Source organism: Sporobolomyces salmoneus, assembly GCF_050403485.1.
Source record: "Sporobolomyces salmoneus JCM6883 DNA, S_salmoneus_JCM6883_v1_ctg12, whole genome shotgun sequence".
NCBI classification, from domain to species: Eukaryota; Fungi; Basidiomycota; class Microbotryomycetes; order Sporidiobolales; family Sporidiobolaceae; genus Sporobolomyces; species Sporobolomyces salmoneus.
The window spans coordinates 272751-298965 of NW_027481151.1; the positions used below are offsets into that span (position 1 = coordinate 272751).

At 49.6% G+C, this 26215-nt stretch overlaps 13 protein-coding genes across 13 annotated transcripts; 7 read left to right on the forward strand and 6 right to left on the reverse strand.

Annotated features, from left to right (window-relative positions):
- Positions 1 to 113: 113 nt before the first annotated feature.
- JCM6883_004739 (uncharacterized protein) lies at positions 114 to 1738 on the reverse strand (the record flags this gene model as incomplete). The annotated part of the gene is made up of 3 exons (XM_076630824.1): positions 114 to 1220; positions 1297 to 1445; positions 1546 to 1738. 3 exons carry the CDS (start codon positions 1736 to 1738, stop codon positions 114 to 116), a joined length of 1449 nt encoding a protein of 482 aa, XP_076489248.1.
- Positions 1739 to 2097: 359 nt separating this feature from the next.
- TOM40 (TOM complex pore protein TOM40) lies at positions 2098 to 3686 on the reverse strand (the record flags this gene model as incomplete). The annotated part of the gene is made up of 5 exons (XM_076630825.1): positions 2098 to 2199; positions 2351 to 2908; positions 3000 to 3095; positions 3183 to 3358; positions 3482 to 3686. 5 exons carry the CDS (start codon positions 3684 to 3686, stop codon positions 2098 to 2100), a joined length of 1137 nt encoding a protein of 378 aa, XP_076489249.1.
- Positions 3687 to 3901: 215 nt separating this feature from the next.
- On the reverse strand, positions 3902 to 6746 carry JCM6883_004741 (uncharacterized protein; the record flags this gene model as incomplete). The annotated part of the gene is made up of 10 exons (XM_076630826.1): positions 3902 to 3955; positions 4025 to 4070; positions 4137 to 4277; positions 4350 to 4430; positions 4510 to 4822; positions 4895 to 5124; positions 5199 to 5439; positions 5495 to 5552; positions 5622 to 5789; positions 5853 to 6746. The coding sequence occupies 10 exons, from the start codon at positions 6744 to 6746 to the stop codon at positions 3902 to 3904; spliced, it is 2226 nt and encodes a 741-aa protein (XP_076489250.1).
- Positions 6747 to 6959: 213 nt separating this feature from the next.
- On the forward strand, positions 6960 to 8411 carry JCM6883_004742 (uncharacterized protein; the record flags this gene model as incomplete). Its single annotated transcript, XM_076630827.1, has 5 exons — positions 6960 to 6962; positions 7014 to 7050; positions 7115 to 7159; positions 7233 to 7256; positions 7345 to 8411. The coding sequence occupies 5 exons, from the start codon at positions 6960 to 6962 to the stop codon at positions 8409 to 8411; spliced, it is 1176 nt and encodes a 391-aa protein (XP_076489251.1).
- A 69-nt stretch (positions 8412 to 8480) lies between these two features.
- JCM6883_004743 (uncharacterized protein) lies at positions 8481 to 10742 on the forward strand (the record flags this gene model as incomplete). The annotated part of the gene is made up of 8 exons (XM_076630828.1): positions 8481 to 8484; positions 8600 to 9161; positions 9233 to 9497; positions 9567 to 9765; positions 9839 to 10021; positions 10111 to 10201; positions 10281 to 10490; positions 10565 to 10742. The coding sequence occupies 8 exons, from the start codon at positions 8481 to 8483 to the stop codon at positions 10740 to 10742; spliced, it is 1692 nt and encodes a 563-aa protein (XP_076489252.1).
- Positions 10743 to 10791: 49 nt separating this feature from the next.
- ATG22 (Atg22p) lies at positions 10792 to 13255 on the reverse strand (the record flags this gene model as incomplete). The annotated part of the gene is made up of 8 exons (XM_076630829.1): positions 10792 to 10995; positions 11101 to 11534; positions 11635 to 11856; positions 11934 to 12335; positions 12410 to 12577; positions 12638 to 12721; positions 12793 to 12967; positions 13073 to 13255. The coding sequence occupies 8 exons, from the start codon at positions 13253 to 13255 to the stop codon at positions 10792 to 10794; spliced, it is 1872 nt and encodes a 623-aa protein (XP_076489253.1).
- A 393-nt stretch (positions 13256 to 13648) lies between these two features.
- JCM6883_004745 (uncharacterized protein) lies at positions 13649 to 14004 on the reverse strand (the record flags this gene model as incomplete). Its single annotated transcript, XM_076630830.1, has 2 exons — positions 13649 to 13700; positions 13796 to 14004. 2 exons carry the CDS (start codon positions 14002 to 14004, stop codon positions 13649 to 13651), a joined length of 261 nt encoding a protein of 86 aa, XP_076489254.1.
- A 462-nt stretch (positions 14005 to 14466) lies between these two features.
- On the forward strand, positions 14467 to 16493 carry JCM6883_004746 (uncharacterized protein; the record flags this gene model as incomplete). Its single annotated transcript, XM_076630831.1, has 5 exons — positions 14467 to 14961; positions 15039 to 15233; positions 15304 to 15891; positions 15961 to 16279; positions 16396 to 16493. 5 exons carry the CDS (start codon positions 14467 to 14469, stop codon positions 16491 to 16493), a joined length of 1695 nt encoding a protein of 564 aa, XP_076489255.1.
- A 580-nt stretch (positions 16494 to 17073) lies between these two features.
- JCM6883_004747 (ribosomal eL24 family protein) lies at positions 17074 to 17855 on the reverse strand (the record flags this gene model as incomplete). Its single annotated transcript, XM_076630832.1, has 3 exons — positions 17074 to 17434; positions 17690 to 17727; positions 17805 to 17855. 3 exons carry the CDS (start codon positions 17853 to 17855, stop codon positions 17074 to 17076), a joined length of 450 nt encoding a protein of 149 aa, XP_076489256.1.
- Positions 17856 to 19320: 1465 nt separating this feature from the next.
- Positions 19321 to 20466, forward strand: JCM6883_004748 (uncharacterized protein; the record flags this gene model as incomplete). Its single annotated transcript, XM_076630833.1, has 4 exons — positions 19321 to 19431; positions 19495 to 19659; positions 19726 to 20344; positions 20414 to 20466. 4 exons carry the CDS (start codon positions 19321 to 19323, stop codon positions 20464 to 20466), a joined length of 948 nt encoding a protein of 315 aa, XP_076489257.1.
- A 226-nt stretch (positions 20467 to 20692) lies between these two features.
- Positions 20693 to 22614, forward strand: PRP31 (U4/U6-U5 snRNP complex subunit PRP31; the record flags this gene model as incomplete). Its single annotated transcript, XM_076630834.1, has 6 exons — positions 20693 to 21016; positions 21082 to 21213; positions 21277 to 21681; positions 21743 to 22250; positions 22322 to 22423; positions 22484 to 22614. The coding sequence occupies 6 exons, from the start codon at positions 20693 to 20695 to the stop codon at positions 22612 to 22614; spliced, it is 1602 nt and encodes a 533-aa protein (XP_076489258.1).
- A 613-nt stretch (positions 22615 to 23227) lies between these two features.
- JCM6883_004750 (uncharacterized protein) lies at positions 23228 to 24610 on the forward strand (the record flags this gene model as incomplete). Its single annotated transcript, XM_076630835.1, has 1 exon — positions 23228 to 24610. One exon carries the CDS (start codon positions 23228 to 23230, stop codon positions 24608 to 24610), a length of 1383 nt encoding a protein of 460 aa, XP_076489259.1.
- A 315-nt stretch (positions 24611 to 24925) lies between these two features.
- Positions 24926 to 25938, forward strand: IES6 (Ies6p; the record flags this gene model as incomplete). Its single annotated transcript, XM_076630836.1, has 5 exons — positions 24926 to 25041; positions 25108 to 25171; positions 25251 to 25575; positions 25657 to 25724; positions 25807 to 25938. The coding sequence occupies 5 exons, from the start codon at positions 24926 to 24928 to the stop codon at positions 25936 to 25938; spliced, it is 705 nt and encodes a 234-aa protein (XP_076489260.1).
- Between the last annotated feature and the right edge of the window lie 277 nt (positions 25939 to 26215).

Here is a 26215-nt window from a genome sequence, read left to right on the forward strand (position 1 = left end):
TACCGAGTAGACAGGAGAGATAATATAGGAGTTCATTAGGTCATCAACTGAGCTACAACAAGCGAAAAACTGACACACAGCGAGAAACGAAACCGCAAACGAAAAGCTATTCTCTACTTCTCTTCCTCCTCCACCTCATTTGCATCCTCCACCTTCACTGGCTCATTATCCTCCTCTTCTTCTTCTTCCAGTTCCCCTCTCCCTCCTTCCCTATCACCATCGAATTCACTCCTCCCTTCCCTCTTTCCCTCCTCGAACAATTCAGCCCACAACGCTTCATCCTCTTTCGTCAACTCTACATCTTTATCCTCGTCTTCGTCCTCATCATCGTCATCCTGATCGTCATCGTCTTCTTCGTCTGATGAGCGTTCAGGTTTCGCTCCACTTTCAAACAACTTCTTCCCTTCTCCTCCTCCTCCAGTCTTTCTCTCATTCCTCCCATCTTCCCTCTCCCCATTCTCCTGAGCCCCTTCTCCTGCTCGTCGTCTTCGTCGTTGTGCTTCTTCTTCCTCGTCGACGATCTCCTTTTCGATCCCTAACAATCTCTTCAATTCCCAATTCTCCTTCCTCAAACTCTCGACCTCAATCTCCCTCTCCAAGGCTTCATCTAACGGTCCAATCCCGCGTGACTTTAACTGTTCAATCCTTTCCTCTTCGGGATCTCTCCCTTCATCCATCGCTGGTGTCGAACCCGGAGTGGAGGAAGAGGAAGAAGGGTTTTCTGAGGCTGAGGAAATGAGAGAGGAAGTTGAAGTTGTCGGGATGTAGAGTCGAGAGGAAGTAGAGTGACGGGAAATATATCCTCCTGAACTCGGGTCGTGGCGATTCGGAAGAGAACTCGTTGTTGAGAATTGAGAGTAATCCGTTGTGGAGGAGGAGATTGAGGAAGTTCTACTTCTAGCTTCCGGGTCCTTTCTTTCGGAGAAGAGATCAAACAGATCTACTTGCGGGTTGAGTAGAGGTGAGGTAGAATCCAATTCAGGGTCTTCACCTTGTAATGATCGAAGTGCTTTTCGAATCAAAGAAGCGAGATGATGTAACGAGTTTGAGAGTTGATGAGGTTCCAACGTGGGAGGGGCTTGCGACTGAACTTCGACGAGTGTTGAGGGATCTATTGTCGAGGTGGTAGTGGAGGAGGGAGGAGGTAGAACGACGGGCATAGAGAGAAGGAGGGATTCATAATGTCTTGTTAATTCTAAATCGTGTTGCTGACTCGCGTGCTATATATACGCTCGTCTCCTTGCTTCATCAGCATCTTTTCGATGGTAGCTGGATGAAGGGAAGGATGAAACGTACAGCATAGGAACGAAACTTTGACATGACTGCGTCCAAAGTCGATTCGTAATCTTTCAATAAACTCGATAATTGTCGATTCTCTTGTTGTAAAGCTTGATTCTCCATCACTAGAGACACGTTCAATCTCTCTAATTCCGATTCGAATTCCTCTGTTCGTACTCACAAACCCCTCATCAGTCTCCTCCCTTTTCCGAGTTCACTCACCTCGCGCGCGACAAGAGAGCATGAGAGTGAAGTGGAGTGTTTTACCTTTCGAAAGATCTACATTGAACCTCCTCAACGTGAACCCAGTTTGAGAATGTACCGCTTGAGACCTCAATTCATCGGCTCTTCGATGTAATTCTTCCGTTTGTTGTCGGTTGTGACTCAGTTGAGAACTTAGTTCCCCTAATAGGTTCCAGAGTCGTTCCATTTCGGTACCTTGGGTTTGATCGAGCAGCATATTCGGGAGCGAGAGACGGAGGGAGAGAGGAGAGAGATGGAGGTTGATGATGATGAGACGAGGGTTCGAGAGGGGGCAGGACGGTAGGCAAGCACGCCGTGGATGCGGAGTGTAATCGAATAGGTGTAGTGCCTGCTGGCGGCGAGTCGGGAGTCGGGAAGTTGCGAGAGGTGAGATGAGAGAGAGAGACAGCAAACACTTCGCGCGCGCATCTCAACTTTCGCAAAACATTATTCTCTCGCAATCAACTTCGCTCAGTTATAGTGATGTAAGACGAGCAGGGAGGGGGTAGATTTTCATTCACAGTGTTCGGAGAAAGACAAAGAAGAGGAGGGGAGATGCTAGAGTAAGTCGACTGTTTACAAAGGAGGAGGTCCTTCGGGAGGACTGTTGGCAGCAGCGGCCAAAGCTTCTTCCGATGCGCTATCAACTTGGATACCTACTCCAAACTTGCTGGTGTTCTGTGAGGTAGAGAGAAAGAGAAAGAGAGAGGAAGGAAACGGAAAAGGAAACGGAAAAAGAAAAGAAAATCGCAAACTCTTTGTCAGTTCAACGTTCCACCATCGACGATAATAGGAGAGAGTAGAGAGAAGTAGGGAGAGTGTGACTTACCTTTACTTGATCGATTTCCCCAGCGACCAAGAAAGCGAAAGCGGGAGAAAACCTCTGTTCCAACAACGCAGCGACCTTACCCGTCGAATCGACCTGACCTCTGAACGTCGCCATCCTGAAATCATACTTAACCCCCGCCGTCGCTACCGCTTTCCTTTCCCTCGGATCAAGTGCGGGAATGACCATTAAATCAACTCCAGCATCTACACGTTCGGCCAATTTCTTCCAATAAGTAGCTTGCCAAATCCCTTGACTCATTACTTGTCCCGTAGCGATCCAAGACCCTTTCAATAATTGTCCCATTTCGTCTCGTTGAGTTTGGTGGTATTTCGCCATGTAACCAACTGAACAATCTTCGACTTCGGGAGTAGGTCGTTGGTACAAAGTTTCGACTCCGACGGCCAAGTGAGGGGTGATTGATTGGAGGTAGGCGGCGATGTAGGATCCGGTGAGATCGACGGGAGAAGGGTTGTAGGATTTGAAAGAGAGGGTGTAATCTTTTCCGACTCGATCGTGTTCGACTGAGAGCATCGAAGGGGCAGTAGGAGAAGAGGGGAGCTACACACGTGAACGATACGAGAGAACGTCAGTTCACTCAGTCGAGAGCGAAATGAGAGAGAGAGAGAGAGAGAGAAAGAGACAAACTCACTTGCATCGCAAACTTTGTAGTGTTTGCAGGAGACCAACCATAATTGAACCTTCCCGTGATACTTCCTTCATTATCAACCATTCCTTGCAAGAACGTCTGAATCACCATCCCAACAAGTCGATTCTCACATCAGCTAAAACCCGAAAACCCTCCTCGAATTGCGAAAGACGACTGATGGCTCACCTTCGAAGTAGCGTACACCGCACCGAAGTTATAAGTACCCGGACTGATTCCTCCCATCGGACCTCCGTTCGATCCAAGAGCGAACGAATGAGTAACTTGGAACGCTGGAACTTGACTCAAAGTTTTCGATAGATCCGCTCGAGCTCCATCGAACGTGTAATTACTCAAATGCGTAACTACTCGTGGTCCATCGTACAAACGCAGAGTCGGGAGGAGAGGAGAGGGAGATAAAATGATCATCAGTTTTTATGAAACTCCTCCATCGACGACAAGCAGAGGGGAAGGGGGGGGACACGTACGCTTGACTTCTCGACCTAGTTCTTCGAATTTCCCAGGATCGGGCAGTGCTAATCGATCCCTCGTTTGATCGATTCGGTCGATCAAGTTTCCGAGGGGACTCAAGAACGAAGGCAACGACGAGGCATACGTAGGTTCAGGGACAGGGATGACTACGGGCGCGGATGTAGGAGGGAAAGGGGCGGCGAATTGAGGTTCGGCGGCCATGACGAATTTGTCGTTGTTGGAGAGGAGAGACGACGAGATGGAAGGAATTTCTCTAAGTCTCGCCGGACGATTGAATTTCCGCAACTCGTTCTGCAGGGCAAAGGTAGGGGAGAGTGCGAATGCGATATGAATTGAATGCAGAGAGAGAAAGATGCAGGACAACGAGTGATAGTACAACAAAAACAAGATCCAACTCTCGAGTTCTTTCTTCGCAGTCAAAGATCCATCGAATGCAAGTCATTCTCGTCCCTACCCATAATACGAGCGTACTATTCTCACACACAGAGGGTCAGTTCAAGGTAAGACTTCCGGAGAGGACAGAGCGAAAGAGAGCTTACCTCTAGAAGCACTCGCCAAAACCAAACCTCCATATCAACCCATCTCCTACTCACACAATCTCAATCAGTGACGCGAATGACGTGGCAGAGAGGAAGCGAAGAGAGTCCTTACCAATGTTTTTCTGCCCATTTCTTCCCATTCAACCCAATCTCCTTCGCCAATCCATCATGATGACCTCTCCCTCGTTGGTCCCCTTTGAAGAATGCCATGATCGTCCACAGATCTTTGTAATCCGTTGAGACTGGGACGTAACTGTAGTGCGCGAATGAGGAGTCAGTTCAACGAGAGAAGGGTGAGAGAGAGATAGAGGAATGGGAACGGAACTGGAACCAAGGTTGAATCATATCGGAATACCATTCCGGAAAGATGGTACTCTTCAACACTAGACTCTTCGAACTCATCAACCTGAACCAAAATCAATCATCCGTGAGTCTCTCGAACCTTGTAATCTCCAGCTTGGATTCGAAGGGCAAGGGAGACTCACCGATGAAACCTCCCCGACCAACCATTCCCATCGACATCAATCACGTATTTATACTCGTTCTGTAACTCCGGTTCCATCCATCCTTCAGAATCCCATTTGAATTGTTTCGAAAACTCTTTACAGAGTTTCGGATCTTGATCACATTGAGTTACTCCGTTCCCTACGAACGCGAAATCGAAATACTGTTGTGCGAGGGATTTCGTGTTTGCGGTGAAGGTAGAGAGGGGTCCTATTGAATCGAGTTCTTCATTCGATGAGATGGAAGAGTCGGAGGGTGAATAGGGAAGAGTTTTCGATCCAGGTTCAAACGGTACTGTGGCCCGCTCGTTCTGTCATCAGCCTCTAGACGACAGTCAACTGATGGAGAAGGGAGAGAAAGGCTCACGTCGACATAACCTAACTCTCTGACTCCACCTCCTGGAATGTTCAATATTCAAATCTGCTCCCGTCGTACTTCCTCTCCAAACGACTTTATCGAACCTCTTCTCGTCCCAATCGGGATCGGATCCGAGTCTATGATCGTATTGATCGATTGGAGGGACGAGGAAATCTGAGTGAAGGTGAGTTGTCGTGTGGGAGAAGATTGGATAGAGGGTTCCGGGTCGAGGACCAACCCTACTCGAATCGACTCATACCGCCGTCAGCTTACCCGGGAGATGGTAACAGATCAGGGGGGGAGGACGACGAACCATGAAGTGAAACCATGAATCAATTGATTCTCGGGATTCAAACACAAATTCATCGTTTCGGTATGATTCACGATCAATCCATAATCACCTCTCTCGTCCGATTCGTGCCAGATTCGCTTTTGTTGGAGACGGTCATCGACGCGGTCGAGAGAACGGAGAGGAGAAGAAGGGGGACAGGCGTTTGCCCAGCCGTCGAGAGTTGGGTCGTCGTGAGGGTCGGAGACTTCTTCAGGCGAGAGAACTGCAAGCCGTAGTGTCAGTGAAGAATGCGAGAGAGAGGAGAAAAGGAAGCGTACCTTTCCCAGCTCGAGCAGCTGCGATATGTCTCTCTCGACTTTCTCCGCTCAGAACAATCTGTTCACGACTATCTGTTTGAGCTCTCGCTTTGGAAGAGGAAGAGCTGAAAGCGAAACGTCGCCTTACCCAAGGTTGATCGTGACCTGTAAACGTTATGATCATATTCGGTAGATTGTGAGAAATCTTCTCCAACAGTTTCAACATCTGTTTCGGACGAGGATTCGTCGAATTCATTGGTCCTCGAATCAGGTTATTCGTTCCTCTATCCTTTAGCTCGATTGTGAATGTCTTGTCCTACTCGCCGAATCTCATCGTTAGCGCCAACGAGAGAGAACAGAGAAAGGGGAATGAACTGACTTGTAACCAAAACTCTTCATCATCCTGTAACATCTCATGTCTCCTCCTCACTTCCTCCGGACTCAGTGCCAAAAAGGGAGTAACGAATTGATCGACGAGATCGAATTCATCCCTCATGATGAAATCGTTCGCCAAAGCGTGATAATACCATTCATCGAACCCTTTCGGCGGTCTCCTCTGATACCTCCTCTCGTACTCCTCGATCCCTTGAGCCAGTGTCTTACTCTGTCGGGAGAGCTTCGAGGCCCATTCGGAACGAGCTTGTGAGATGAGGAGATGAATCGGATGAGGTTGTTGAGATTGAGCTTGATCCGATTTTGATTCTCGACTTCCTTCGTTCCGCGGTTTCAGTTGCCCGGGGAAGAATAACCTCCCTCTCGACTTGACATATTCCCACCACCTGAACGGATCTCTTTTCCCTTCGACGCCCTCACATCCTTCCCTCCAAGGGAACAATAAACACAATCTCTCTCTTTCCCCTTCCTCCTCCTCCCCGTTCTCGTTCCCATCCAATCTCAATTTCTTCCTCCTCCTCCCTGAAATCGTCTCCTCTATTGTCGTCGTCTCAGGATCTTCCTCTTCCCTGCCCATCCAATCCTTCCCAAACCCTCCCTCCTTCAAGAAGACCCTCCCCTCTCGCTCCAATCCCCCCTCCTGAAACCTCCCCACGACAACCATTCCCAACACTCCAACCCCTACTAGGATCCCGAGTAATAATAGTTTTGAACGACGACCTCGAAGTCGGAGGAAGAGAGGCCTCAATACGGAGGAGGAACCTGAAATGGAAGAGGAGGGATGAGGAGGTCGGATCGAGAGTCGACGACGACCGGAGGTAGGGAGGGGTTGAGAGGCGTGTCGTTGGGCGTAGATGAGGAGTGGATCACGAGGAGACATAGCAGAGAGAAAGAGGGAAGAGAGAGAAGTGTGTTGGAAGATGAGACGCGTATGACCGAGTTGAGCGCGCCGTTCGCCTGCTGGATCGGGTCGTGGAAGTAGAGTAGCTCTAGGAGCTAGATTAAGGTCCTGAAGGAGTTGGTGGAAGTGGTTGAAGAGGAGAGAGAAGATGGATCGTCGCTCCTCTCTTCCATCAACTCATTACTCTTCAAGATGGTAAGCTCCTTCTACAGCCCCTCATGTGCAGAGCTGACACTTCTCAAGTAGTCACGTCACCGAGCCGTCAAGAATCTCGATCTAGACGGTTCGTTCCTCTCCCGTCTGTCTCTCATCTCGGATCGATTCGCTCATCCTCTTATTCTCTGTAGATGAATTGGATGATGGAGGTTTCGATTCCGGTGAAGATTACTACGGTACGCGTTTACACACACCATCTCAGCTTCGTCGCTCGTTACTGATTCTCCTCGCTCGTTCTTTCTTTCAAAGAGGACATGACGTCGGAACAACAAGGTATTTCTCCTCCTCCTCTTTCCCTTCTCCCTCCTCCTACTACTCTCTTTCCCACTGACCCGGAGTCTGTGTGTGGAGTGGAGTGTAGCTCAAATGGTTTCCGCCGTTTCTCAAGTCGAATCCCTCCTCGGAGGACCCAATGCGTCCGGAATCTCGACGAAAGAGATCCGGGATAGTTTATGGGATAGTTATTTCGATGTAGAGGGTACGGTCGGGTATTATTTGGACGTGATACATAAGAGGGAAGGGAAGAGGAAGAGGGAAGAAGGTAATCCTCAGTCTTCTTCTCTTTCACTTTCTGCTTTTGGTTCTGAGGGTTCGACTGGGAGTGGGAATGGGAATGAGGAGGAGGTGGTGAAGGGAACGGAAGGGAAATTGGCAAAGCTTTCTATCGACGACGATGCACCGAAACCGAAACCGACAGCGACGACGCACAAGAAACCTCCCTCGAAATTATCATCGAAAATCGCAGCTCAAAAACTCTCGAAATCCTCCTCTCCCTCCTCCTCCTCTGTCGCTGCGCCTCCCTCTTCATCATCAACTCCGACTCCGACAGCTGGGACTACGAATGTTGGAGAAGAGAAGAAGAAACCTCTGTCGAAATTACAATTGAAAATGCTCGCCAAACAACAAGCTCAACAAGCCGCTACCACTTCTTCCTCTTCGAAAGCTATCGATACTCCGTCCCCTGCTTCCGCGTCGAACCCGAACGCTGCTAAGGAGGAGGACACTGAAATGTCCGCAGTCAACGAGATACTCTCCCCAATCTTCTCCTCCTCCCCAGCTCCTGCTCAACTCGCAGCGACCCCATCTCCATTCGCGAGTTCCCTACTACCTCCTCGATCCCACAACAACGCTTCAGCTAAACCAACAACAACAGGAGGAGGAGGAGGAACTTCAGCAGGAGGAGAAAGCGGAAGTGGAATTGAATTAGCTCGACATCTCTCTCGATCCATCACCGGTTCAACTCTCTCCCTCGGATCCGGATCCGGCGTCGGAGGAGGAGGAGGAGGAATGAGAGGAGGGATGAATGTAGAGGATTTGTGGGGATTGAGTCCGGATGATAAAGTGTTGGAAGCGAGGAAAGGGACGGCTTTATCTGCTGAGGCGAGGGAAGCGAAGAGCGCTGGATCGGGAGGGACTCGGAGGAAATGAGCGGGCAATGTAGAGGGGGAGCGAGTTAGGGAGAAGGAAGAACAAAGGGTTCGAAAATCCTCTTTCGTGATGAGTTCAGTCGAAAACTGACCCAAGTTTTTTTCTTCTGTTCGTCCTTTCCTCTCCCTCTCGATCTCTGTTCGACTTCGCACATCGACTCACACTCGAAACCGAACTTCGTCATTCAGAACAACGTCAAGCCAAACAACAACAACAAGCAGCTCCTAAACCTTCAACTTCTTCCTCGTCAGCTTCAACTCCGAAAATCTCAATCAAGAAAGGTGGATCTTCGACGACAACGACCCTATCAACAGGTTCTCAACCCGCAGTTCAACCTCGAGTGGATCAACTAAAGAACGATATGGAAGCTCTCGGACTGTCTTCCTCAGGAAAATCGCTTCAACAAGTGGAAGACGAAGAGAAAGCCGCTCGATTCGAACGTGATCGACGCGAACGAGAGCGGGAGGAATCACAATCCGCCGCACAAGTAATCGCTTCAAAAGAGAAGATTCTCTCCGAAGTACGAGAGAAAGCTCAACAAGAAGGAGGAGGAGAGAAACCCACTCTGAGTCTCGTCGTGATTGGACATGTCGACGCAGGGAAATCGACCCTCATGGGAAGAGTCTTGCACGAGTTAGGAGAGACGGAAGATCGAGTTGTAGAGGGTTTTCAAAGACAGAGTGCGAAGTTAGGAAAGGCGAGTTTTGCGTATGCTTGGACTTTTGATGCCTTGGAAGAAGAACGTGAACGGTCAGTCGTCTTTCTCCCTCTCTCCCATCTCCTCTCTCTCGTGGCACTGACGTGGAGGAGAGAGTGAATAGAGGAGTTACAATCGACGTAGCGATCGATTCCTTTTCTACTCTACACCGTAAATTCACCCTGATCGACGCCCCAGGTCATCGAGATTTCATCCCCAACATGATTTCAGGAGCCGCTCAAGCCGACGTCGCGATCCTCGTCGTCGATGGATCATCGGGCGCGTTTGAGAAAGGGTTTGAAGGTGGTGGGCAGACGAGGGAACATGCGGTTTTAGTTAGGAGTTTAGGGGTGAGGGAATTAGTCGTCGCGGTTAATAAACTCGATGCTGTGCGTTTCCTCTCTCTAGTCACCTCTTCATTGACGATGAAGGAGCTGACGAAGGCGTGACGCGACCAGGTTGATTGGTCGGAGAAACGATTCGAATCGATCAAACTCCAACTGTGGCCATTCCTAACTACCGAAATCGGATTCTTACCTTCCAACCTACACTTCGTACCCGTCGGAGCCATGTCTGGAGAGAACCTCGTCGAAGCTAGGAATCCAATCTTGAAGAGTTGGTGGGCTTATCCTGGATACACTCTCGTAGAAACTCTAGGTTCGTCCCTACTCTTCTCTCTCAGTCGAGCTCTCGTTGTCGGAGTTGACTAAGAAGCCGACGATGAACACAGATCATTTACAAGTTCCGAATCGATCCCTCGAAGCTCCGTTGAGGATTCCAGTTTCGAACGTATTCAAAGGACAATCAGCTACTGCTAGTGGATTAGCCGTGTCAGGAAGGGTAGAGAGTGGGATTGTGCAAGTTGGGGAAAGGTTGGCTGCTTTACCTGGGGACGAAACGGGAGTTGTTCGAGGTCAGTCGAGAATCCGTTCAGCCTCAGCCACTCACCGAGATGATGGAGCTGATGTTGTGTTCTTCAATTGACGATGATAATTTCAATAGCGATCGAGGTGGATACGGAACTAGTCCCCTATGCCCTCGCAGGTCAAAACGCAACTTTATTCTTATCCGGTATCGACGCCTTACAACTCTCGTGCGTTTCCTCCGTCAAATCCTTTCTCTGTCATTTTCCTCGACATTGACACTGATAATTCTCCGCCTCCCGCCCACAGGATCGGTACGGTACTCTGTCCCCCTTCGCAACCAATCCCCGTCGTTTCTTCTTTCGTCGCACAAATCATCGTGTTTGAACCGAAATATCCAATTACGGCGGGTTACGCCGTAGAATTGTTTCATCATTCGAGGGATATTCCTGCTAGTATCTCGAGATTGGATGCTTTGTTGGATAAAACGACGGGAGAAGTCATCAAGGCGAAACCTAGGTCAGTTCTCTTCTTACTCTGAATATCTACCTCCTTGGAAGTGTGACTGATATCCGAAGTAATCCGAACGACAGGTTATTATCAAAGAACAGTTCAGCGAAAGTCTTGATTCAATTGAGACCTTCACCTGGAATTCGTTCCTCTTTGATTCCGATCGAACCTTTCTCAGTGAACAAATCAATGGGAAGAGTGTTATTCAGGAGAGGTGGAGAAACTGTAGCGGCTGGGATCGTACTCGAATGCTTACAATAAAGAATCGAAGAATAAATTGCAGTTTCACTCAGACTCCTCAGCTCGTTCTTCATCGAGAGAGTCCCTCTACTCCTTCCTCTTCGTCTTCGCCGTCGTGAGCGTCGAAAGAGATCCTCCCTTTCAGTCTTTGTAGTTCTTCGAGTTCTGCCTCGAAGGTTTCTGCATCTTTCGTTCCTTTTTCCATATCGACCCTTTTCAAAATCGGTAAACTCATCAAAAAGAACCCCAAGATTAACCAAAACCCATTTCTTATCTACTCGCATCACACACACACACTCTCTCATCAGTTTCATTCATTCATTCCTCCCAGCTCTCATCAAAGAAGGGAAACGAGAAAAGTGAGAAATTTTGAGCTTACTTCTCCAGTCTTGATCGTGATAATCGAAACCAAACCGGGTCCTAGGAAACTCGAACTCTTATCCGTAATCGAATACAATCCAAACCATCTCCCCGCTTGACTCTTCGGTACCAATTCACTGAAAACTGTTCTCGAATAACTTTGGAAACTTCCATACAATGTCCCAAATAGTATCGCTAATGCATACAACTGGATGCTCGAGTTGAGGGAGAGGATACCCCAGAGAGGGATGAGGGAGGAAACGCAGACGAGGAGGAAGAGAACGGAGAGGGAAGAGGAAGGGAGGAGATGATGTGACTGGAGGGAGGGAAAGAGGAGGGATCCGACGATCCCGGAGAAGGGAGTGAGGATCGCGACGACGATGAGAGAGGAGGTAGGGAGGTGAAGGGTCGTTTTCGCGAAGAGCATAGCGGTAGAAGTTAAGGTTGCGAAACCTGTTCGAAGGAAACGAGAATGAATCAGCAGCTCGTTGTTGGCTAGAGGATGGAGCGCGATGAAATCTCTAGAGTGGAAGAGATGGTGCAGGGGACTCACTGTCGCTCAACAAGAACCAAGCGCTCAAATACACGAAAGTATTCGGCAACTTTCTCCATTCTCTCAAAGTTTTCCCCAATTCTCTCCAACTCTTCTTCACCGACTCAAGTACCATCTTTGTCGTCGTCTCGTATTCTCTTCCTCCGGAACCGCTTCTTCTTCTCGTAGGTCGTCGTGTTGGATTCAAAGGAGGAGGAGGAGGTTCGAGGAATCTCGAAGCGACTATTTCAACCGAGCTCAATCTCGAGTGAGAAACTTCTTGATTCCAGATCGAACATCTGAAAGAGAAGAAGACTCACTGATCGATCCAACGAACCAGCCCACCGCACTCACTCCAATCGCTACTCTCAAAGGCCAAGTCTCATCCCCCTCACCCTTTCCCAGGTAATTCACGAGCGGTAACAACCCTATCAGAACCGCGATTCCAACTCCGTAACCTACGGCGATTGCTCTAGATGAGATTTTACTCGTTTCTTGTGATTTGACGAGTGCGTAATGCGACGTTGCGAGCGAAAAGGACCGAGCTGCTTCAGAGAGGTCGGAGTCGTCGTGTTCTAGGTTTGAAGGTGGTGAAGCTGGAGAGTTGGATTGTTCCTTGCGTTGCTGGGAGAGGAGGAGGAGGGAATGATAGTTGTCTAAACTGGTTTGTAACGATTCTTGTGCGGTTGAAACGATCGGTGAAAGTCTAGCCAATGTCGGGACTGTACGGCTCCGATGCGACCACTTCAGTCCTTTACGTGTAAGAAAGAAGTACAAGGAGAGACAGAAATCGTACGATGTGAGTTCAAACAAACTCCGGTCGCTCCGAAACAGATATTCGCCACGATTGCGAAGAGAGCGCACATCCACCAAAAGATCGAAGTCGAAGGTAAGAGGACGAAAGCGAAACTTGCGAGAGAACCGATCGTAGCGAAAGAGAGGAGGAAACGATGTCGTAGAACCGCTGTCAACGCTCTCAAGTTATTAGATCCAGTTCGGTCTGAAGGAGCTCAAAGAGACTGACGATCATCTGCTAATGCTCCGATAGAGATCACAGTGAGAGCTTGAAGAGCGACTGAGAGGGAGTAGACGATCAAACTGAACGAAGCTGAAAATATTCTGCACGAAAGCTGGTCATCACAACGTTTTTTTCTTGTTGAGAAATGAGAGGACTCGTACCTGTGTCTACCCAACTGAAGAGTATCTTGACGGCACATCTCCCAACGATCTCATCTTGAGTAGAGACGGTTGAGGGACAGGGTAACGAGTAATCCGGGCTCAAACGACCTTGAGAACGAGCATAGGTCTCCAACACGACGGGGAGGAATAATGTTCCAGTCGTGATCACCCACACCTGCTCCGTTGCTCGACCGTGAACGAGGGACAGAGAGGAGAGCGGAGAACGACTCGTCAGTCAACAATGCGCTCTCGACTCCTCGAAGCGGCAAGAGGGACTCACCTCTGAAGCTATAGAGTACAAGTAGAATCCTACTAACGACCTCTCGTACTCGCGTGTCGTTGACCCTGAGGGACATGGAACGGGGAGATCGGAAGTTGGAGTTTGAGGGGGGAAATAATCTTGACGTGGTGAGGAGGGTCGAGGGGACAAGAGTGGGGATGCTTCAGCTATTCTCTCAATCATTTGACGCGTTGACGAGACATCGAAAAGTGAAGGAGGAAAGCGAAGGAGGTAGAAAGCTCGATTTCGCAAAATTACTCTTCTCAACTCTCTCCTAGACTCCTTCCACCCCAGATCTCTCAGCGGCCCACAGCAAGAGAGTCTAAGTGAAGTATATTGGGTACCCGCAAAAAAGATCACCAATGTTTCACAAGGTTTCTAAACGATTTTCCACTCTAAATCCTCTGTGCTCCGCCTCTTCTCTGTTTTTTGCGCTGCCTTACTACGCCCCTTGTATCCCCTCTTACCCTCGTCAGCTAAGGCGAAAGTCTTCATTGGTGATTATAGGATGCGATGATCGATAAAGGAAACTAGGACAAAAATTGAAGAAAGAATCGAATCGAGATGAGGAGGAGTTTATTGAGAGTAAGACCAGGTGTTCTTGAGGAGTCCGTCATCAGTGGCGCGCCTACACATGACGCTCTCATGTCAGTCAGTTGTCGAACCACGTAGATTGAGGAGAGAGAGGAAGAGAGGAGAGGAGAGAGAAAAGTGAAAACTGACCTGTTGAGGGAATCATCAGAGTCACCCTTCTCACGAAGAGTTCCACAGAACGCGTAGGTGACGTTGGAACCCGTCATTTTACCCTCCTCGTCGACTTCGGCAACGTTGATTTGAACCGAAGCGTGATCTTTGGCGATGATCAATCGGTTCGTGGCAGAGCACTTGCGAGGGACGTAGAGGTCGACAACTTGTCCTTGATCGTTTTGCATAGTGAAACTTAGTTTGCCTGATCACACGACAACAGGGGGTCAGTATGAGGACTCGAGAGATTGATTCGAGGAGGGTTGCTGAGAGTTGGTGAAGTTGGTCCTCCTTCCCTCGCTTCTTGCCCGTTCCAGTTTGTTCCAAGACCAACTGAACTATCTAGCTAATCCCTGCATACGCTCTCCTCCGTCTGATACCGCTGTAACGAGATTGTCACCAGATCTCTGTTTTTTTCCAGCAACGATTTCTCCCTCTTCACGACCTCGGGGCAAGATCCGGCGAGCCTTGACGGGTCGTAGCAGCTTGGCGATGCGTATATAGGTCGAGTATACTCACGGGTTGACTGAAGTGAGATTCGGTAAGGGTAAAAGAGTTTCGCCTCGAAACTCTCTCCCAAATCTCTCCCTCTGATTGTCCCACCTTGCTTCCGATCCCACCACTTCTCCCTCTCTCCTCGTCCTCGCCGAATGGGTTCCTACGATGAATCGGTCCAATCCCGACAAGCTCTCTACGAACCTCCTCCCCTTGCTTCAACTTCGAAAGAGCTCCTCTCTATCTCGTTCAACTGTCTCTACTCGATCCCTCATTCAACTCAGATCCATTCCTTCGCGACTACTCCATGTTGTACGAACCTCTATTCGGGAGGTTCAGACGGATTCGTCAGACGTTACTCCCTTTACTCAACTCTGAATTCGACAACTTCTACTTTCAACTTGACTGTTAAGCAGTCATCTGCTGCGACCCAGGACAAGAACAACACATCGACGACGACGATTCCGGATAATAGACCACCGGTTTTGACGGGTTATTGGGAGAACGAGGACCCTGAACCTCCCTCAAACGATCCAAATCCGACTTCTTCAGTCAAATGGGGAACGAAAACCTCGACGAATACGACCCAATCAGGTGTATACAGTCTCGCTGTCCATTCACAAGAACTCTGGGGTCTCTCAGGTACCGCCGTGAGTCTCCCTTCTCTTTACCTCTCGTCGATTCGAGAAAATGAAAACTGAGAATCCTTCTCCGACTCGCGATTTAGAAAGGTTCCATCAACTTGTTCACGATAAGACACGATCAAGGACAAATTCGACATCAGTTCAAACCAGACGATACGACCAACACGAACCGAACGAATCCTAGAGGACATTCTTCGACGAGTCCAGTTTCGGTTTTAACGATTGATCCGAGTGATGAGACTAGTTTTTTGAGTGGTGGTTGGGATGGAAGGATATTTGTAAGTTCTGACTCTCTTCATACTAGTCGAGAAAGACAACTGAACTGGTTCAATTGAGTCGGGCTTTTAGGATTGGGATTTGAATGATGGGAAAATCAAACAATCTTTCCTACTAGGAGGCGATAACATTCCCTCTCGACAAATCTCGTCAATATCGTATCAACCCACCTCCTCCTCGACAAGGAAGAGCGCCGGGAAGAACGGGTTTGGAAAGAAACAGGAGGAGGGAGAGAAAGATGCAGCCGGAGAAGAAGATACCGACATGGATGCCGACGCCGATGCCGACGCCGATGCAGACGGAGAAATGGATGCGGATGCGGATGGAGAAGTAGACGATACGCTGCCCGGAGCGAATTCGACGACGTTCCCGACGAAACCGAAAGATTCAGCTCTCGAAGTTCCTATACTGGAGGGCGACTCGGAAGGAGGAGAAGGCGGTGGAGGGGTCGCTGGGAATTGTTTCATGAGTACGAGTTTGGATGGGTTGGTTCTGCTTTGGGATAAACGGATAGCTTCTTCCGCGGCGAAGGGAAAGGGAGTTCATAGGTTACCTGATTTCGGTGAAGAGTTAGAAAGACTAGGTCTCTCTTCGGTGTCGTCTTCAGATTCGGACTCGAAAGAACAAGGAGGAAGAGGGAGAGATAAATGGTCTACTTCCGTGAGCTCAACTTTTCCTCTCTACTTCGACCCAAACCCTGACATCTCAACTCGACACGATCCACTTCAGGCGTGCTGGTCTCTCTCCGGCGACGAGATCCTCGTTTCCCGTCACTCGTCCCTCTTCTCTTCCTACGACCTACGATCCCCTTCCCTCCCCGTTTCTACCTATGTTCTCCCCTGTTCGACCGGTCCCATTACCTCCATCAGAGCGTTATCGAACCGAAGAATCGTTACGGGTAGTTGGGATTGTGTCAGAGTGTGGGATTTGGAGAAAGTGAAACCGTTCGAGAAGGGGGATAGGAGGAAACTGGATCTAAATGAGGGAGAAGAAGGGGGAGTTAGAGTGGTCAGTGGAGGACATTATGGTGGGACGCTGTCGGCGATACGTGAGTCATCTCTCCACGGTTCTCGAGGGGGGGAGAGAAGCTTTGGCCCCCTCTGCTCGTCCGCAGGAAGAGGAGAACATTACTGACTGTTTCTCGGAATGTATGTGTCTCTTTAGATGTCGATCCACTGGAGAAATGGATGTTTACAACATCGGGAACGAGAGGTTGGGACGGAACGAGCACCGAAAACTTGCTAATTCATGAAATCGTATGAGACAACGTCTGACGCAGTCAAGTCTCCTAATCCCGACAATAACGGAGTATGGCTTGTCGCCGAATTCACCTGCGAACCGAGAGCGAGAGACCATTCAGTAGCGAAAAAAGCTCATTAACCTCGTTCTGAGGCGATGGCAGCCCACGACAAGAAGGGCTCACTGGTCAATCAGGAGGTGAGTATTCGTAGCACCTGCGCTGTCAGTAGCGGCAGTGCTTTGATACGCGAAGCGCTTCGAGGTAGCGACGGCCTCGAAACTGCGAGCGAAGTTTTCTCGTTTCACTTTGCGAACTCAATGCTCGCGCTGTATGAGAATCTCACATCTGCGAAGCTTGACATTCCGAGCAAAAGGGATGCAGGGGATGTGCAGGCGTGATAGAACGCTTTGAGCTGTAAGCTTTCCTCCGGTTCTCATTCGAGCTTGCGACCCTTACATTTTTACCGCCAAGCCAGAAAGACGCAGCGTTACAACTCCCCAGACCGACGCGCGGCACGGACGATGGGCAACAAAAAAGTAGGGGGAAATTTCATAGAGAATCAAGAAAAGGAAAGAGGAAGAGGAAACTAAATGTTCAAAAGTTTAACGACCTCCAGCAGCCTTTCCACCCTTTTGACGGGGAACGTTCGACTTGGGGATACCAGCGGAAGCCTTGGTAGTCTTGGTGGCCGACTTCTTCTCCTTCTTCTTGTCCTTTCCGGCGGTCAACGCGGCGTCACGTTGAGCTTGACGAACCTCGGGTTTTTGGTTACGCTTGGCCAAGATCGCAGAGAGATCGGCACCGACGATACCACGTTGAGCCTTGACAGTCTTGCGCGAACGCTTCTTGGCGACTTCCTCGGTAACTCCCTTCTTGTTGACTCGTCGGTAGACGGTAGTCCAGGCGATCTTACGAGGGTTCTTGCGTTGAAGGAAGAGGGATTCTTCCTTCGAGGTGACGAAACTATATCATGTCGAAGTGATGGAGTGATGTAGCGGAGTATTGAGAGCAGGAAGTGAGGTGAAATTGCGATGATTCGAGGGAAAATGAGAATCGGAGGATTCAGATTCGGGAGTGAAGTGGGTCGACGAGAAGAATGTGAGGTCAAAGAGAGAGGTGATGGAAGTCGAGTAGAGGTGCGGATGAAGGAGAGGCAAAGGAAGAGTCAGTAAAGTCGGATTTGAAACTGTCAAGTCGGAAAAGGGAATCTAGTCGAACCGGAAGATCTTCGAGTCCGATCGGACGTAGAGCTTTCCCTATGAGAATCAAACATGGACAGAGTCAGCTCCCGTGGCTCTGCAGACTGGAGGAGAGCAGAGGAGAGTGAACATACCCTTCCAGGGTAGATCTTGTAGCCCGAGAAGTTGCAGTATTCGACCTTCATGGTTGGCGGAAGTCTATTTCACGCCGTATGTCATAGTCGTACAGGCGAGTCGATTCGAATGGAATGGGAGAGAGTCGGAGTAAGGAGGGAAGAAATAGGAGAGGAGAGAGATGGGATACGCAACGCGTGACAAACACCAAACAGTCAGCACTTCGAGAGTTCTTTACTGAATCCGTAGATGCATACCGCTATCCCCCTCGTACTAGCTCTCTGCTCCTAGTCTCAATCCCCGATTCTTTCACCCCGATCATAATCTCCCTCCCTCAACTGAAAGTGGTCAGGACCGCTCCAAAATTGGATACGGTCAAGAATGTTGTAACCTCGAGCATCTGGTCTCTTTAAAGAGTCCATCTGAGTGAGCTGGGTAGCGATAAAACGATTTCCTCATCCCACTTTCAAGATCTTCCCTCCCTCTTCAACCCCTTCTCTGTACTGCTTGTAGGGCGGTTCGGTGCATTCTTGAGGCGTTGTATAGGGCGTTTTCGAAACTAACCTTGCTGGGCGGCGAGGAAGGACTTCAACACGAGAGAGGAAAGCAAAAGCAAATTTGCTGAAAAACTTCGCCTCTCTCTCCCTCGAGCGTCTCTCTCTTCATTCTGCGACTCCATCGACTATCTCGACCACTGACCTACACGACAGCAATATACTCAGCCCGCCCCATTGGAGCCGGCCTTTCTCGACCACATTCTTCTTCCTCCCACTCTCAATCTCGTCCTCAGTCCTTTCGGACCTCATCGTATTATCAAGTAACATAGAAGGTCGCCAGCTCCCTCGCAGACCAGTGTCCCGGTACTCAACTCGGCAACAGCGCCTAGTGAGACCAATTACTGGGGGACTGAGGAACGTCACGCCCGGAGGACCGAAGGCTAGAGGTCGCAACGCTCTCAAGATGGAAACGACAGCTACATGGCATAAGGTAGGGCTACACTGAGTAGCAGCGGGAAGAAGGCGTATTCGTTTTGACGGTATCGACAGACAGTTTTCAATTCGCTTTCCTTTCTACCTCTGTTTCGACATACGACACCGATCATCCTACTCTCCCTTTCGTAAAGCTCAACGATCGCGCTCTCCGCGAGTAGGGCACCGTCGCCTCCTGCAGCGGAGTCGATTCCTGCAGTAGAAACCGCAAGAATTGAAAATGAAAACTGTAAATTTCGAAGACTTCATTTCTGCTCCTTGTGTCGCTATGTGAAGGATACCTCGATGGCGCCTCCTGTGAAGAGAGGTAGTAGGCACCCAGAGTCGCTCAGCCTCGATTGAACGAAGCGTGGACAGATTGAAACAAGGCTTCTTGCGAAACTCGCTTCTCGCCCATGCATTTCTCAGTGGAGCGAGCGATGCGTCTTCGGCTCGATTACCTTCTGCAATAATGCAGTACGTCATCTAAGTGCGTTCCGTCGAGAAGCAAGTTGCGACAGTGTTGCACTTGCGAGCGAATCTTCCAACTTTTTGATCCTTGACCAACATGTCAGATTCTCCGTCATCGCCCAGCGAGGTGACCGCGAACGCCGTACCGACTACACCTCACCCACCTAGTGATTCAGCTCCACCTCCTTCTTCTTCTTCCTCCACATCGGTTCGTCTCGCCCGTTTCGGCTATCTAACCCACTTCCTCAGCTAACCCCTTGCGCTCTCGCAGCTCAATGTACCGAGTAGAACGTACAATGCCGACTCATTCTATTCGAGCCGACCTCCCGCACCAGTGTATAGACCGAATTCCTCAGTGCCGAATTTCATTCGATTCTTGTCAAGTTTGGTCTTCTTGGGGGGTTCGGTAGGGGCTCTAGTGGCTTGGTTCTACAAAGTACGTTCACTCTCTCTCTTAACAGGGGCAGCGAGGGAGAGCTAATGACTTCGAATGTGGAAATAGAAAATTGTGATCCCTCGATTGATCCTCGCACTCCAGATGAAGACGAAATTGTTCCAGTTTCATGAGACGAAGTATCTACAGTTGTGGGAAGGGTTGAAGAAGTTTACAGAGTCGGAAAGTTGTGAGAAATTGGGAGGGAAGGAAGCGATAGAGTTTTCGAAACGACAAAACGAAGCTGTCACGACGTCTGGTCTCGCGCAAGAGGGTCAGGACGAAGAGAAGCAACCTCTTCTGGAGAAGAGCTCCGACGAAGACGATTTAAAGGAGGAAGCTCCAACTGCGCCTCCCGCCGCACCTCTCCTCCTCGTCCCTCTCACAACCTCCCTCAAATCTCTCCATGCATCCTTCTCCCTCTCCTCCTCCACCTCGAAGCCCAACCTCTCGGCGAACCCTTCAAACCTCGTTCAACCTCAAGGACAACTCATGCGTTCGTTCGTCACGTTCAACGAATTCCTCGAATCGGAATTACATTCGATTTCGTCGACGACTTCGAACCCTTATAGAACGTATGGATCGACGACTACTGTGACTGCGTCGACGACGGGAACGGGTGGAGGGGAGAGGAAAGCGTTACAGGAAGCTACGCAGGGGTTCAAGGCCGAGATTAGGTCGATCAAAGGTGAGAGAATCGCTCATTATACTAGTGAGAAGACGCCGATCACTGACCGGTGAGAACTACCGTACTCAGGTGCGCTGCTGAATCGAAGGAACTTTGTAAGACCTGAAGGAGTCGGAGCTTGAGACTGAAAAAGGAGAATTACGAGAGTTTTGCTTTGGCGTCATTCTATCTGTTGTAATTTCGTTCGACTCTCACTGCACGCAACTCAGATTCTGTCACAGTATCCAGGCACCTCGTAGAGTCCAGAGAGTTGTGACATTGTGATTTGATTGCCTCGCCTCATTCAGCGAAGCGACTCTCTCTCTTTCCTCCACTTTTCTCACTCTCACCAGCACTCAATCTGTAGCCATGACATCTCTCGCAGATGAGCTCATGAACGACCTCGACGATCTCGGTTCCGGATCCGAAGGGGAAGATCAAGAACTCGAACAACTCGTCGCCTCATCGACATCCGGTCCCTCTCAGATCAAACAAGAAGAGGACGAACCAGAAGCAGGAGAAGGAGAAGATGTAGAGATTACGGATGAAATGATGAAGGTTCCAGAAGGAGGGATCAAACCGGCGGAAGAGTTGGATCAAGATCAAGTCGATCGAATGGACTTCGCTCAAGTGGGTCAAGTTGGGAAAGTTGCGAAATTGTATACTGGGAAGACTCTCAAGGATGTATTACAGGTGCGTCACGGACCGGCGAATGCTTGCCCCGAGATGGAAAGCTCATTTGTTTTCGTTCCTCACAGAGAATCGAACACTACAAAGAACACCCGGATCCTAATCTAGCTAGTGATGGAGATTCAAGCGAGTACAAGTTGATCGTACAAGCGAACAATCTCAGCGTCGAAATTGACAACGAAATGTTGATCGTTCATAAGGTGAGAATTCTTTCTTTCTCTTCCCTTCTCTCTCACAAACAAAGCTGACTCTCTTGCGCGCAGTTCATTCGAGATCACTACCTCCCCCGCTTCCCCGAACTCGACTCTCTCGTCTCCGCTCCTCTGCCCTACTGTCGAGTAATCCTCGCCCTCGGAAACGGTCCCGAACTCCAAGGCGACATCACTGGTATCCTTCCCTCCGGTTCCGTCATGGCCGTCAAAGTTACCGCCGCAACTTCGAAAGGAGAACCTTTAGCCGATAGCGAATGGGATCAAGTGAAAGAAGCTTGCGAAATGATGTTTGGATTAGATCGAGTAAAGAAACAGATTTTGGAGTATGTCGAATCGAGGATTAGTTTATTGGCTCCGAATATTTCGGCGATTGTGGGTACTCAGACGGCGACCAAGATTTTGGGGATCGCGGGTGGGTTGCAAGGGTTGAATAGGATTCCTCATTCAAATATCTACGTGAGCTGTCCTTCCTCTTGCTCTCGAGACGGAGTGAGCTAAATCATAAGTTCTTTCGTAGGTTCTTGGAGCGGTTAAACGAGCGAATACTGGATTCTCAACAGCGTCTTACTCAGTCGATCGACTTCACACCGGATTCATTTATCACTGTCCCCTAGTGCAACAAACCCGACCCGAAGACCGGATGAAAGCCCAGCGTAAAGTCGGGGCAAAAGTAGCCTTGGCAGCACGAGTCGACGTCGCCGGAAGTAGTCCCGGAGGATTATTCGGAGAAGAACAGAAGAAGAAACTCGAGAAAGAAATGGAACGATTAGCTCGACCACCTCCGAAAAAGGTAACGAAAGCGTTACCGAGACCGGACGAGAAGAAGAAGAATCGAAGAGGGGGGAAGAGGGCGAGAAAGGCGAAGGAAGCGTATGGAATGACGGAATTGAGGAAACAACAGAATCGATTGAAGTTTGGAGAAGCCGAAGAAGAGGTTGGTGCGTTCGATGAGACGAGAGGAATGGGAATGGTAGGTAGTTCGAGTGGTCATGTTAGGGCGAATGCTGGAGAAGCGAGAAGTAAAGGTGAGCTTCTTCTTCTTCCGATTTCTTTCTGTCGTTCCAGGCTGCTGACTCTGTTTCTTCTTGTCGTACAGCGAAACTATCGAAATCTGCGAAAGGTCGACTCGCATCAATCAAGACCTCCGGTACTGCAACTTCTGGTCTCGCGACTTCTCTCGCTTTCACTCCCGTGCAAGGTACGCTCTTTCGCTGCCACTGTCTCTATCCTTGTAGCTGACTCTATGTTGTGATGACAGGTCTCGAGCTGGTCGATCCATCGAAGCTACGCTCGAAAGTCGACGATGCAAACGCGAAATGGTTTTCGGATGGTGCTTTCACTCATGTCAGGAAAGGAGAAGGAATCGGGAAACCCTCGACTTCAAAGTGATCGTATCTCTCGTTTCTCTAGTGTGCTGTAGTTCAGAAAGTGTTGTGACATTAACCTCCCTTTTCGAGTTGAGCGAGAGAGGAGTCTTTCGCGAAGGGAGAAAGCTTTGAATTGAACGCGGCGATTCCGTGACCAGACTTTGTCGCTCTCTCGTGAATGTAGGTTTCGACTGCATTGACTAACCCTCTCCTCGTGAGAGAAACGACTTACAGTATTCCTGCGAAACCAAAAAAAGGTTCGAGATGCGAAAGGCCGACGCCCGAACCTCTCTCCCTTCCTCTCCCTCTTCTCCTCATCTCGACCAAAACAGGGGGAACATAGTGCTAGTTCACGACAACCCTCTCTCTCGATATCTCTGCATACCCTCTTTCCCATACCCCTTTCTCTCGCTTCACGCCAACGCATCTTCTCACTCATTCACTCGCTGGTCGACCTCACCTCAATCAAACACTCTCAACCAGCTGCGCTAGTTACCCAACCAACTCTATTACTCTCTCAGCAGTGCGTCCCATTCTCCAAACGAAAGGGTGGACGAAAAACTTACACACGCGGTCTCTCTCTTCCTACCCCTTGCATCCTTTTTCCTGCTTCTCTCTCACCATTCCAGACACTAATGGCTCACTTTCAATCATCCTCGAGATCAAGACCCGAACCTCTCTCTTTACACGGCTCGAACAACGCGACTCAACGATCTTCCTCTGACCGCGTTCGACTCCTCTCTTCCCTTCGTTCAGCTCCTCCCTCGACCCAACAACAACAACATCAACAACAATACGCGAACTACCAGCAGCCTCAGCAACAGCAGCAAGAGATGGATCCACGTTCAGCAGCTTATTTACAGTTTCAACACGCTCAAACGGCTTATCTTCAAGAGTTGCAACGACAAATCCTTGTCAAACAGAACGAGATCTGGATCAATCAGCAACAGATCGAGGCTGAAGCGGCGTTGAGACAATTGACTCTCGTTCAACACGAAAGAGAGCGGGAGAGGGAAAGGGAGAGGGAAAGGGAGAGGGAGAGGGAGAGGGAATGGAACGCTGGAATGGAAAGGGAAAGAGAGCGGGAAGAGATACAACAAGCTAGGAGTAATCCATTAGTCGCTTCAGCATTAGCGAGAAGGAAACGACAATCTCTACAAAACCTCCCTCCTTCAACGACTTCGAATCTTCACGAACGACACACGACTCCACCTCCATCTCACTCTCATTCTCCTCCTTCTTCCGCTTCTTCCTCGGTTCGATCTACTCCTCCACCTCCCGCAGTAATCCTCTCGGCTCCTGGAGAGCCTTACCCAGATACTTCATCCTCCGCCTCGGGTTCCGAATCGGGTGAAACTCGTCCTTCAACTCCTTCCTCGACAACAAACTCTTCCCCTCGTTTACAACTCGAGACCAACTCTCCTTCTACTTCTCATCACCATCAATTCGTCGTCGTCGCTGCTGCCGAGGAGCAAGAGAGGAGGGATCAATTCGAATTGGATCGAGAATTGAAATCTTCTCGAAGGAGATCTTCTCATCTCGATCAACTCTCGAACGCTCTAGGAGGTAGACAGAAACGTAGACCCGTCTCAATGGGTGGTTCTCCGTTACAATTGGCGCCTCAACTCGAAAGGGGAGGATCTGGGGACGTCAACACTCCTCGACCGAATCAAATCACGTTCCCTCAACATGCTTCCCCTCGTTCCCCGAGACCTAGTCAACATCAAACTACCCCTCGATCAGTATCGGATTCTCACACTCAGCATCTCTTACGTTCTCCCGTTGCGAATTCGAATTCTTCCATTTCGACTCCTCATGTTTCAGTTCGACCTCCGACTCTACCGGGACACGCGTTCGCCGTTAGACAACCGAAAGGACCTCCGACGAATTTGGGCTCGGTCGAGGGAGGAGGTGAGGCAGCGGGAGGTGAAGAGATCAACTTCGGGACGAGAATTCGACAGAAGGCGATCGAGAACTTACGAGGTGGATTGAGGACGAGGAGGGCAGGAGGTCAATAATCTACCCTCGTCGTACTGGTAACGAGTCTAGGGTCATCGTTCTTCGACAACAAAAAAGCAGTTATTTTGGGTTCACTCTGGTTATTCTCGTTTTCGTTTCTCTCCCTGTTTCTCGTCTTCTCGCATTCCGTTTTCGCTCACTCTTCACGCGCACGACCCATATCGATCTTCTCTTCTCGTTCGTCTCCTGTATCCCTATCCCTCTCCTTCCAGCAGTATCGATCTCCCTAGTCTTCCCTCCAACTTTTTCAACTTTCATCGTTGTGTTTTTTACCTCTTTTTTTGCTACATATGCAAGTAATCGTCTGAACGTCTATGTGTCTCTTCAGTCGGTTGAATAGATCGCTCGTGCCGGACGCAGAAGAGAGTGTCAGACTCGCGCGCGTGCGAAACTCTCTCCTTCTCCCTTCACCTTTCATTACCCGCAAGATGTAAGTCTTATTTTCCAGGTCTAGTCTGTGTGGGTCGACCTGGAGCTCATCGTTTCTTACGTACAGGGAACTACCAGCTCTCCCTCCAAATGCTTCAACTTCATCATCAAATCATGGCGATCTCTCCAGCGTGCGCTCCCCCCTTTCCCTGCTCTTCCCCTGCATTCCCTTCAAGCTGACCATGAGCTCGCGTGGTCCCCTCGTTACAGTTGACTTCGGAAGATCTCTCCTATTTCTCCCACCCGAAGCCGTTCAAAAACCCACACTACGACCGCAAAACGACGGGCACAATCTCTTCGAAGCGCAACAAGACACTCAAGCAAATCCTCGTGCTCGAGCGAGAGCGGATCGATCGAGTATTGGAAATGAAGAAACTGAGCGTTCTCGGTCCACCTCCAGAACAGGGAGAGGGGATGCAGCTGGATGGACAACAGGAGGAGGAGATGTTGACGGAGGAGGAGAGGGAAAAGAGGAGAAAGAAGAGGGAGGAACAGGAATTGGAATTGATGAAAGCGTTTTCAGACGTCGTTAGCTGTCAGTTGCTCTCTTGCCTTTGTCTTTACGATGTTAGCGCAGCCGGTACAGATGGTGACTGACATATTGTAGTTTATGTAGATTCGTCGGTCGAAGCACCACCTTCGTTACTACCTCCGAAAAAGTATTGCGATGTCACGGGCCTCGAGGTGAGCTCTCTCTCTCTCTTCTCTCCCCTCTGTAGTTTCCGCTCGTGGGCTTACTGATATGAATGGCTGTGACGTCGTACAGGCTAAATACGTGGACCCGAAATCAACACTAAGGTATCACAATCCAGAAATTTACGAATTGGTCAAGAGTTTCCAACCGGCGGTGATTCAGGCTTATCTGGGAGTACGAGGTCAAGGAGTCGTGTTACGATAAGATTACGTAGGACGACGTGTCAGGGGGGAAAGGGAGCGGTCGAGTTGAGCTCGATCAGGAGGAATGATTCGCAAGGTCAGATTTTTCGCTCGTGAGATTGTTCGCTTCAATGTGTCGTAAAGCATCGATTAGTTCGAGTAGTCATCGAGGAGCATTGAGAGTGAGCACAACACGTAGAAAAGCGAGGAAAGGAATCGGAAGACCATGTCAACAGAAGTGAGAGAAGGATTCGAAGCACGATTAGTTAGACAGCCGATATTGCACTACGACAACAGAT